Genomic DNA, 12,601 nt, shown 5'->3' with positions numbered 1-12,601 from the left:
ACCCTCTCTCTGAGAATTGGCTTCAAAGGAAGCACTTTTAAAAATCTTCCCACAAAGACACAGACATCATTTTTCTGGCCTGGGTCAGAGCAACCTTTGTTACCTTGATTCCACGTTTTTTTGTTAAAGGTACACCTCCACTTTACATGACCATTGAGAGGAAAGGGGTGGGTGGGTCTGGTGTGGTGAAGCATTTGTGTGAAGACTCAAGAATTACTGGGAAATCTTTTAAGAGATGGTTACTCAGGCATGCGTCACTGGGTTCACAAGGATAGCTTTTGCATCAGAATCACATACAGCAAGCCCAAAGTCAGCTTGTCGTGATTTAATGCAGCCTCTAGATGCCTTGGACTGCAACAGCCCAGCTTCACTGATATTGGCTGATGGGAATTGGAGTCCGAAACATCTGGAGGGCATTGAGTTATTAAATGGAACCATCTTTTTTATTTTTATTTTAAAAATGGCAATGCTGATTCGCCACTGAGACACTTGCCAGAATCAAAATGGAACTACAGACTCCTGGGTCTGTATACTCCTGTATATGTCACAGACAGAGGCAGTAATGCTTCTAATACCAGTTGCTGGAAACCACAAGGGGGAGAGTGCTCTTGTGTTCGGGTCCTGCTTACAGGTTTCTCACAGGCATCTGGTTGGCCATTTTGAGAACAGGATACTGGACTAGATGGACCCTCTTTGGCCTGATCCAACAGGGATCTTCTTATGTCAATTTGACAATGCACTCCAAGAAAGGACAGTTATTGCCATTCACCAGTGAGGTCCAGCAAAGCTTTGGCTAGAGACTGCTTGAGTAGCCTCCTTCTGGGTTTCTCTGCTCTCCACTCCCAACCTCCTTTTTGGCTTCACTGTACCCATATTCAGACATGGCAATGGAGGTCTTGGGACTGCATTGACTTCCTGCCCCACTACTGTCCCTACTGGCTGGAGGTGGGACTGCGGGCACTTTTATTATTCATTAGTCATAAGTGCGAATACTATTTGGGTTTTGTTTTGTTTTAAGTAGATATGTGACATCAGGGCAACAGAACACTTCAATTCACTTTAATTGTGCAAACCTAAATTTCTGGTACGCACCCAAATCCCTCCTGCAAAATACCAACAGCCTGGAGGTGATCATGCAAACAGAATAAAAATACAGTGGTAAAAGCATGACACTCGTTAATACACTAATAAGACAACCATCTCAAGAATCACGTCTATGGCTACACATAAAGAAACAATAGTAGTGTATGGGTAGTGGTAACACATCACCTTCCCCCAAACATTGGGGGGGGGGGAGAGAATCTGAAACTGGCTCTGATTATGGAGTGCTCTCCCCAGCAAAGCCCTCCTGGCACTGACACTTTTATGGTGCCAGTCAAAAATGTTTTATTTTCCTGTACATTGGGACAATATCTACCAGGCTCTGCAGTCCCTCAGTGGGGACTGCCATCTTCCCCACCCAGAGACCCCTGCTGCTGTTGTTGGGCGGGGGGGGGGGGACTGCTGTCTCCCTCACTTGGATGGCTGCTGCTGCTACAGAAGCGGAGAGGACTGCAGAGAGTACTGCAAGGACCAGGTCCCTGGGCAGGCAGGCAAAGTGGGAACAGCTGCTGCCTCAACTGGGCTGGGTCCAGCTGCTGGGGCAGTGTTATAAAGCCTACCTGCGTAGGGGGCAGGGCCACCCCAGTGGGGGGATACCAAAGGGGGTTGTCCCTTGGGGGGTGGCCCTTTGGGGAGTGAGACAAGGGTGAGGGCCAGCTCCCCTGTGTTAATGTTATTAAGTAATTATTTAAATGTTTTTAGGCATTTTAAAAAGTTTTAAATTATGGTTTTTTGAATTTTGGTTTTGGTTTTGTTGGGGGTGGGATGGACATTTGGTTGGGGCTGGGGATTGGTTTAATTTTAGTATGATTGTAAATTATTATTAATTGGGTTTTTTGTTTGTTTGTTTCTACTGTTCTATTGGTTTGTTGTATGGTTTGTGTTCTATTCTTAAGGGGAGAGGGTCAGGGCTTCCTGGGAGTGGGCCCCAGCCAACCAAAATGACTGGGGCAGGTTCCACAGGGAGGGATGCACTGGGACACCCAATCTCAGTGATCATGGGTAGGAGGAGGACCATGTCATTTCCAAGGAGGCAGGTTTAGTCGTTGTTTGAGGACTATCCCTGCCTCCGGGTCTGGTCTTGACTGGAAGGATACTGGAATCAGCAAGGGAGGCCCACATGACCTTAAGGTGCTGCTGTGCAATGCCAGGTCAATGATTCACAAGACGGCTGTCATCCACGACTTGATCATGGATGGAGGACTTGACCTGGCATGTGTGACAGAGACTTGGTTGGATGAAGCAGGTGGTCCTGTTCTTGCTGCTGCTTGTCTACCAGGTTTCTCTTACACACAGCAACCCAGGTCATGTGGGCAGGGAGGGGGGTTGCAGTGATTTTAAGGAAGTCATTAGCTTGCACCAGGTATCCTATTGAGAAGACCCAGTTTTCTGAGCGCATTTTTGAAAGTGGGCAATAGGGGCTGAACAGGATTCCTTTTTGTGTCCCAACCTCCCCACTGCACCAAGGATTCCCTGCCCGAGCTGCTTCAGGTCGTGGCGGATATTCTCCTGGAGACACCTAGTTTGGTTTTAACACCCATGCCAACTCAACCTTACAAGGGGCCGCTCGGGACTTCATGGAAAGCATGGCCTCCATGGAGTTGTCCCTGAATAGGTTTGGCCAAACTCATAGTCGTGGACATGCCTTAGACCTGGTGTTCACCTCTATGGATGTGGATGATCTGACACTAAGTAAAAGTGAAACAAAAGAAGTGCCATTGTCGGATCACATCCTGGTGCAACTGGACTTTTCTGCGACCCTTCCCCTCTGCAGGCCGGTGGGACAGATTCGGATGGCCATCCCCGCCACTTAATGGATCCAAATGGTTTCCAGAGAGTGGTAGGTGATGTTTTATCCCATGTTGTTGGCCTTTCAGCTGATTCCCTGGTGGCCTGCTGGAATGCCGAGTTAACCAGAGCTATCAACTGTCTGGCTCCGAAGTGTCTTCTCCGATTGCATGGACCCCAGACAGCCCTGTGGTTTTCCCCAGAGCTGAGGGCGACGAAACAATTGCTGAGACGACTAGAGCGCCGGTGGCGGAAAACTCATTCTGAATTGGACCAGACTGATTAGAGCTCATTGTCGAGCCTACCAAGTGGCGATAGTGATGGCGAAGAGGACCTTCTTTACCGCCTCTATTGCATCTGCAGAAAACAGCAGTAGGAGACTCTTTCAGGTGGTTTACAATCTAATGGAACCACCATCGCCATCGGGGCCTGGTAAGGACCCCAAGATCTGCAGTGATTTTGCAGAGTTTTTTGCAGATAAATTTGCTGAGATTTGAAAGAGGTAGACTCCACCGTGGGAGCCGGGCCAGGGTGGGAGAGTGCTGGAGTCCTGTCTAGTCAAGTTGCATGGGATCAATTCCAATCTGTTACCTCCAAGGATGTGGACAGGCTGCTTGGATGAGTGAAACCGACCCCCTGTCTCCTTGATCGTTGCCCATCCTGGCTCATAAAAGCGAGCTGGGAAGGGCTGGGCGATGAGCTTCCACAAAGGTGAAAGCTGTTTCCTAGTTCTGCTGCATCTCTCAGCGGCCTTTGATACCATGGACCATGACATCCTTCTGAACCGTCTAGAGGAGCTGGGAGCTGGGGGCACTGTTATACAGTGGTTCTGCTCCTTCCTCCTGGGCCAAGTCCAGAAAGTGGTGTTACGGGATGAGTGTTCAGACCCCCGGGCTCTCACTTGTGGGGTGCCTCGGGGTTCATTTATTGCATTTATATCCCACCTTTTTCTCCAAGGAGCTCAGTGTGGAGTCCCTGTCATTTAATCCCCACAACAACCCTGTGAGGCAGGTTAGGCTGAGAGGCAGTGAGTGGCCTAAGGTCACCCTTGTGACCTTCATGGCCAAGTTGATTTGAACTCTGGTCTCCCAGGTCATAGTCCAATGTTAACCACTATGCCACCACTGACCCCTGTTATGTGTTAGACCAGCAAGAGGAAAGGGCTATTGGCTTTGCACCCTACCTCCACTGTTGGAAGCAGTAATGCATTCAAATACCAGCTGCTGGAAGCAGCTCAAAGTGAGAGTGCTGTTGCGCTCAGGGCCTGCTTGTGGGTTTCTTATAAGCATCTAGTAGTCAGTGCCTATGAGAACAGGATGCTGGATTAGATGAGCCATTGGCTTGATCCAGCAGAGCTCTTCTTATTCTTAACAGGTCGGGGATACATAAAGTGAGAGTAAAAACAGGTCTGGTGCAAGTTGTTTTGGTGCTCAAGGCAGAGCAATTGAAAGGACCCACCCACTCACTAACAGAGACCGCCACGGCGCCACAGTCCATTGGGAAGCTGCACTCCCATTCATTCAATGTAGCACTGTGCCATAAATTGATCCTGTGGGGTTTGTTCTTGTTTTTTCAATTCTACAATTATTGAGGAGAGAAAAAATTGTTTGAAAATCCTCATCGATTGGGGTGTGGCCTTCTCCTTCTTCTTCTGCTTCTGCTTCTTACACTTGGCTTGCTTTTCAGGTGGCCAAGGGTTGTTTGCCCATGTCCTTTTTTTGATTATACAAATTTTCTCCCCAGTAGTCTATGTTCTGAGTTCCTGGGCTTTAAAGAAGACATCCAAAAACAGACACACAACAAAACCTTTTTGTTATGGCCAATGAGCAGCACTAAAGAAACAAAATGAGAAGCATATAGTATCCAAATGTGCATGCTAAGATAAAAGAAACAAGTAAAACAAGGTAAATAAAATATAAGCAAAATAAATAAGTAAAATAAGATGGGCATTGACATTTTGGAAGTTGCAATCATGTCACAAACTCCAAAGAGGAAAATTACAAAATGTGTCTGGTCAGTCTCTGGTGGGTTTTGCTACAACAGCATGAAACTTAGCCAGGCTGAGAGTTATAGGTGCACACACAGCACCCTGGGCCACCTTGCAACAACAAGGTAAGCTCAAATCTCCACCCCTGCCAAAATGCTAAAGAGGAAGGCATAAAAACTGGAATCTTCTTTCATTTATTTAGTTAATTTATATACAGTACTGCTTTATATTCCAGTAGAAATGTCTTAAGGGGTTGACAAATCCCCTCAATAAGGAATCAATATTTGAAATGCAATACAAATGCCGCATTCCGAACCAAACGTTGCTATTACTAATAATCATCACAATTGCACATATTAAGTAATGCAATTAAGTATCTTTCGCAGGAGAAGAAAGCGTTTGAGAAAATTGGAGGGCAGATTTCTCCACATCACTAATTCACAGCGTGTGCTCTTCCCATTAGGTTATAGGCCCTCTCATCCACTTGTTTCTGTGATCCATCTACTTACCGATCTGCTGCTATATACTACAGTATATGCTTGCAGTATGTGATGATGCTCCCTTGTGATGAAGGGGTGATGAAGGGGTGTTGGTGCTAAGAGGGGATTCAGATTCCTTCCCAAGGAAACTGGCTGTTTATGCTGGTGGGTCCTGTATGCAACTCTTTTACCTCCTCCCTCCCTGAGGCTGTAGGGACAGTTATGTTCCCCCCCCCAAAAAAAACCTTTTAAAACTGACGACCCTATCGAGATGGGCAACATTCAAAGGGGGTGTTCCAGAAATGATGTGTGTGTGACACCCAAGCATTCTGCCTCCTGTAGAACAATGCAAGTATGAAAGAGACCCCCTCTGCAACTTAGACTGGCATTTCCCCTCTCCCCCAGCTGTCTTTTAAACATAAGTGTTGCTTTTGCACCCTTTCCTGAATGCAGAAGCTTAGGAAGGGCTGGGGGATGGAAAAGAAGCAAATTTATTTTTTCTTTCTTTATTGAAATGAGGGGGTGACTCAGGGATGGGAGGTTTGTTTTGTTGTTGGCAGTGGAAGGCTCCCCCCTTCCACTCCCCTTTGAGTCGAAACAGATGTCTCTCCCATAAAATGAGATTGTATGAGCTCATGGAGGAGAGAGAAAGAGAGAGTGAGACAGAGAAGCAAGGACCCCCGCATCTCCCATTCAGACTCTGGGTGTGTTGCAGGTCCAGCTGGAGTCATTCTGCCCTGCATCTCCTAGATGGAGAGGGATGGATGGAAGATAAGTTTTTGTTTGACTAAGCTGAAGACCCTATAAATGCCCCTCACTTCCTTGGCCTTCAACCGCTTCCCTTCTCACGTTTTCACTCTTGATTCTGCAGCCAAGGGTCTCAACTTACCAAGAGAATTAAGCAGACACTCTTCCATTCTACAAGGTAAGGCACTGCTACAGTTCTGTCTCTGGCTTGACAAGGGTGGTGTGGGTGGTTCCCTTGCACAGGGGGCTGAGCTGGGGCGGGAATGATGATGATGATGATGATAAATATTAATAATACCTATATTTATACAGGTACCTACTTAAAGTACCAAAATGAATTATTGTAAAAATAAATCTTGGAGGGGTGCTCTGCTAAATTTTGCCCTCCCTCTGGGTGCCATATTACCAATGCCTGTCGCTACTTAGTTTAGGAAAAGAGAAAGTCTTCCACTTTTCCCAGCTGGCCTGGTCACCGATCCTCATGGAAAAGCCAGCAAGATTCTTGTGGCACCTCTAAAGGGTGATAAACCGTCAGATCCATCTGTAGTACTTGGTGGTTTTTTCGTTATTGTAACAGACTTAAGGCAACTACCCCTCCAGAACAAGAAGTTGGGAACCCAGTGGGCAGCATGCGGCAGCTCACTTCTGAATATCCGGAACTAGACATGTGCTCATTTAGAGCATAAGGACATAAGATGCCATAACACTTGTAAGTGCTACTGGGAGCCAGGGCTATGGCATTCCCACAAATATTTCCAAAGGGAGCTTCACACACTATGGTTCTCCCTACCCCCAGTTTTGAGAGCTGAGTTGGGAGTAGAGGTATGCATCAAATACTTATTGCATGCCATTAGAACCACTAACATGTTTCTGGGTACATGTGTCATGCATGTGCATGCATGGGGAACCAGGACTAGCCCCTGTTCCCTGTCCTGTGTACCTGTTTGCAAATCCACATTTGCTGCTAAGCTATGTATGCTTGGGCCTTTGTATTGTAGCTGGATATTAAGAAGTGCTTTAAAAAAAAAAAACATTCTGACCCTCTGGACTTGACTATGGTTCCCCCCTCTTTTTTCTTAGCTGCAGTGTATAAAAATGTGCAAAGTGGAAAAAAATGGCAGTGTACAACAGTGGTGAGAGCTTTGGACTTGGATATTGGGAGAATGGGTGCCTTCAGATTTCTGCATGACCCTTGGTGGTCTGGCTGCAACAAGCCATTATTTGGACTGTGAGGATCATCACAATAAAAAGTATTCGAAAGTTGCCCCTCAGCTTTCTCACACAAAAAGCCCCTAATGTGCAGGCAAGAAACTTTCAAATTTTGCAACGTGTTTTTAAAACCTTAGAAAAACAAACAGAAGTAGAAGCAGGGGGATCAGGATGCAAGATCTGTTCTGAGATGTCCCGTGCTTTTGCAATCAGCAGCATGGAAAGGGGACCTTCCATGGTGCATACAGATGAGAAGCAAGCAGGAAGGCAGGGTGCAGCAATATCGCTCGGCTTCTTGGCCTGATGGACATGGGGCGGGCTGTTCCCTGCCACCTCTGCCGTGGCAGCAGTCAGTCCACAGGCCGTCCAGACAGACAGCAGCTGCTGAAACCACAAGAGAGGAGGGCTGGCATTGAAACAACAAAGACAGCTGGAGAGGCAGTGCCAACGTTGTGATCCTAGCGGATGCCAACCTCTTTGTATTACAGGTAAGCTCTTGTTTCAAAGCTTAAGGCAGTCTTGCAGTGGCTCTCTGTGTGTGTTCCTTTGACAGGAAGTTCTAAGAACATAGGAAGCTGCCTTATACTGAGCCAGACCATTGGCCTATCTTGCTCAGTATTGCCTACACTGGTTGGCAGTGGCCAGGGCCAGTCCACCCACGAGGCAAGGTGAGGTGACCACATCTGGTGGCAGAATCCACAGGGGCAGCAGATCCTGATGTAGCTCTTTCTTTCCCCATTGTTCCTGATGTAGATTTTCCCTCACCCCTTCTTCCCTGGCAGGGAGGTGGATGCCATTTCGGAGGCCCATCACAGGAGCCAAAGTGTCTTGGGTCAGCCTTGGCGGTGGCTCTCCAGAGTTTGAGACAGGGTTCTCTCTCAGATCTACCTGGAAATGACAGGGATTGAACTTGGCAGATTCTCTACCACTGAGCTGTGGCCCTTCCCCGAGGAGCAGAATTTCTGTCAAGACACTCCAGAAAGTTATGGATGTCTTGTGTCTGTGCACCCAGTAATTTATCCCAGAATGTGATTTGCTTACACATGTTACATGAGTGTACATTCAATGTCTATGTGGGAGAGAGCAAAAACGTTCCTGTCTGCAGTCGCTAGCTTCTTGCATGCCCCCTACATGCATTCAGCATAACTTGGGCAAGAATGCACATGTAAGACCTGTATGCACATAGAGGACTCCTGGTGCTGCCTGCATATGTACCGTTTGCATGCAGAAAACACAGCTGAACGTGGGCAGCAAGAGCCCATGAGTGGGATTCTGCTCGTTCCTCTGCATCTGCTGATATGCACAATGTCCCAAGTTGACTAAATAATGGGTTCTCTTCAACCCCTTCCCTGAACAGTGATTGCAAGGAGATAATACTCCAATGCCCTCAATGTACATGGACATTGACAACTGCAAGAGGAAAGCAAAATTGCCTTTCTGAAGGTGCTTGTGGTACAAAACCAGACAGCAGGGGGAGAGAATGGAGGGATTAGGAAGTGGGGAAGGAAACCAAGTTGCTTTTTCTCATTCTTGTTTATCATGTTAGGGAGAAGTTAGCTCAGCCTTGTATGACCTGGTGCCCTCCAGATGTTTGGGGTATGCTCTGCTGGCTGGGGCTGATGGGAGTTGTAGTGCAAAACATCTGGTTCTGGAAGGCTGAGGTGGCTTATTCCTCCACACAGTTGTCTGATGATTCTCACAAGGCCAGAGGTCCCCAGGAGTGTCTTGCGTGCTCACAGACAGCGTCTGCCCTCCTGGGAGTCTGGATTGGAGACAGCTTAGTAAGAGGACAACACTGGAGGAGCCCCAGAGGGTTGTGTGGTGCCAGGGTGAGAGAGGAGCCGAGGAAACATGTGGCAGGTGCCAGCTTTGTGCAAAAAAGAAGGGGCCTTCGTTCTTGTTCATGGTCTCACCTGTTTATGTCTCACTACTGTTGTAAAGTAGTGGGTGGCACTGTGGTCTAAACCACAGAGCCTAGGGCTTGCCGATCAGAAGGTCGGCGGTTCGAATCCCTGCGATGGGGTGAACTGCCGTTGCTCAGTCCCTGCTCCTGCCCACCTAGCAGTTCGAAAGCACGTCAGAGTGCAAGTAAATAAATAGATACCACTCCGGCGGGAAGGTAAACGGCATTTCTGTGTGCTGCTCTGGTTTGCCAGAAGCAGCTTAGTCATGCTGGCCACATGACCCAGAAGCTGTACGCCGGCTCCCTCGGCCAGTCAAGCGAGATGAGTGCTGCAACCCCAGAGTCGTCTGCAACTGGACCTAACGGTCAGGGGTCCCTTTACCTTTACCTTTACTGTTGTAAAAGGGGCAGGAACCAGAGAGCCTTTAATGCTGGAGGTGGCAGACCCTGTGCTAACCTCTGCATTCTGCATATAGACAAAGGGGGAGGTAGGGATAGGACTGGTTCTTCTAATAGGCAACTTGAAGCAGCTACCTCAGACTTCCTCCATCCTCAAGCTAGCCTGCGGCCCTCAGGTACAGTAGTGGACCTGATTCTGTCCCCAGTGCTGAAAGAAGATTCCATGGCCTGGCCAGTCAGTTCTTCGCCCCAAGCGCCAGCATGTTTGGGGCCAGCCCTGAGGAGGGGCAGCCAACACACACATTATTATATTATTATTATTATTTTATTTTCTATGTTTTTGGCAGTTCTTGTTTTTACATTTGTCCTGCAACCCTTGTTAGAATTAGTTATGAGCAAGATTGGTTCCTACCAAGCCATGATTTACACTAAATATAGACTCCAAACCATGGTTTGTGTTTTAGATGTTCAGGCAAACTGTGGTTTCCTTCTTTCTGCACTTTCCTGGAGAACCCAAGGTACTGTCCCAAAGAGCAGCATCTGAGGGTGAAGCAATGTGCCAAACCATGGTTAGTTGGAGTGGCTATAAAGCCAAGCCACTGTATCCCCCCAACCATGGTTTGCAACAGCTTCGCACTACAGTTTCAGATCCTGGTTTGGCCATTCACAAACCCCAGCTTTTTAGGTGGCATTGCTTCAAGCATTATGACTAATTCCGTTTACGATATCACAACCCATCCCATTGAATCAATCACAAATAACTAGGCTTGTTTGGTTTCAGTGGGACCATCACAGAAAACATCACCTGAATTGGGGCAACCTGCTCTCTCTGCACTTGTTTTCCACCCTCCGTGCACCTGTTTGTCTTTAGCAGCGAGGTGCTTATTTTCGCTTACAAGGGGAAAGAAATGCACACCACAATGCAAATTCTTCCCGGGGGGGGGGGGGAGGGAAGACACAAGAAAACACCTAGGATAAATATCTGCCATCTGGATGGGAAGGGTTGGACTTGTGCCTTAATTTACCCTGATACAAGTTTGGTCATTGTGGAGGGATTTTTAATAGCTTTATTTTATCCATTTGCGCTGTACTGTTTGGATATGGTGCATAATGGGGCAGGGGTTCGGTGTGGTGGTGTGGTGGCGCTGGGAAGCTGGGGTGTGTGTGCTTCATAGCCATGGCTGGAGAAGAGGTAGAGAAGGCAGGGCCCATTGTTCCAAATCGGCCAAGCTAGTGGAGATGGGAGAGGGAGTGATTAAACCTTCCTACCCCCATCTCTCCCCGTAGGATTAATCTGATCCCCCTGACATTTCAGGTCCAGCTGCTTAGGAGGATGGGTGTGCTAAAGACAGGTGTTGAGGAACAAAAATATGCGTGTGCAAACACACACACACACACTGGAGGGGGGGAGACAAGGAGAGATTTGTTTCTCTCCCCCTGCCCGTGCTTATGTGCCCCCTCCCTCCCATTGCACAAACAGAAAGGTATATGCAATTATTATTGTCTAGATGGGGCCCATAGGGGAGGCTTGGTGGTGTAATGTTCCCACAAGGGACATGCAATTGCCTCTCTGCAATACCCCCAAAGGGAGCTCAGGAGTCTCTGGCATGCCAAGGCCCAAGAAGCACAAAGGAAAGAGATGTCAGAGGGGGGTGGGGGCTCAGAGTGGAGGAGAGAGATATACACAGAGAGAGAAACTCCCCTTTTCCACCCTGGGCTTGTTCACCAACTAATCTTGGCTCTGTTTGAAGTGTATGTTTATTTGTGTCAGAGAGAGCTTGAGAGTCACAAACGCAGGCCTAGGTGAGGTTGATTTTGCTAAATGACCACAGAGCCTGCTTGAGCGCCACTGAGCCTTTCTGGATGGTTTTGAAAGCCAAAGCCTCCTGATGAAAAAAGGGTACATTTTGTCAGCCAGAACCAGGGTTGCCAGACAATTAGTGCTGACCTGAAGTCTCCAGTTTTGCCTGCTCCCAGGTAGAAGATGGAGGGCTTGACTCTCCTGTTGGGCAAGGGTGACTTATTATTTGTAATAGTATTTAAATTAAGAAGACTATGTTTGCTGCTTGCAAGCTTCAGCCTGGCAAGGGCTGGCTGCAAATTATTATGAAGAGTAGACTCTCAGTAGGTGGTGGGGTATGTGTGGGGTTTCGTTTTTGTTTTGGAAGGACATGCTCCCAGAAACTGGTTAATGGGTAATGTGTCTTGCTTATTGACACCACCACTCCATGACATCATCAATACCCACCCCCTGTGACATCGCTGGAGGCTGTCCCTCGGTCTTAGGTTTGGGCCCTGAAATCTCAGGGTTTGGCATGCTACCTAGCTGGGACGCTGAGGTGGCGACATTCCCCCACCATTTCTTAGCTGGAAATAGGGTAGAGGCTGGTTAGGGTTATTCCTCTCATCAAATATCACTGTCATTAGGGTCACACCTCCTCCCATGTTGTGCATCGTTGGGGCCTCTTTGCTGTCTCAGGCCTTTGGCTGATTAGTATTCTATGGCCTTTTAAATCTGTTTGTGGGAGGGGGGTTGTTAGCTTGTTTTTGTTTTATTATTTTCTGTTCCCAAATAGTCTTTTTATGTTGTTATCTTCGGATGAAGGGCAGTATACAAATTTCAACACCAACAACAAGAACATTTATATGAATAAATACACATTTATTCTGCTGATAGCCTGTCCGCCATGGATTCAAGCACCAGGAATGTGTTTGTTCTTTGGTGTAACAAGACCCTAAAATGTGCCATCAACAGTTCATACCATGCCTCGACAGCCTCAACGGCAGGGTATGTGATGCATGGTGGGTGCCTTAGTGTTCATGTGTGTGCATTGATGGGCATATGTGCTAGAGGCAAAATACATCCATTTGGCGTGTAGAGATTTAATTTCCAGAACATTCTCTCCCTAATTGTGATCCCAGTGTTGCAGGGAATTGGACCAGATGACCCTTAGGGTACCTTCCAACTCTGCAGTTCTACATTATTTC

At 47.6% G+C, this 12,601-nt stretch overlaps 1 protein-coding gene across 1 annotated transcript in view; it reads left to right on the top strand.

Moving 5' to 3' along the window:
* Nucleotides 1–7,599: 7,599 nt before the first annotated feature.
* The window catches only part of LMNA (lamin A/C), an 80,077-nt gene continuing 75,075 nt past the window's right edge, over nucleotides 7,600–12,601 (top strand). The window contains exon 1 of the mRNA XM_033136359.1: nucleotides 7,600–7,799. Coding sequence (XP_032992250.1) covers nucleotides 7,777–7,799 — 23 coding nt within the window. The 5' untranslated portion in view covers nucleotides 7,600–7,776. The remainder of the gene's footprint in view (nucleotides 7,800–12,601) is intronic.

This window comes from Lacerta agilis, chromosome 17 (assembly GCF_009819535.1).
Source record: "Lacerta agilis isolate rLacAgi1 chromosome 17, rLacAgi1.pri, whole genome shotgun sequence".
NCBI classification, from domain to species: domain Eukaryota; kingdom Metazoa; phylum Chordata; class Lepidosauria; order Squamata; family Lacertidae; genus Lacerta; species Lacerta agilis.
This window is presented reverse-complemented; position numbering and strand designations above follow the sequence as displayed.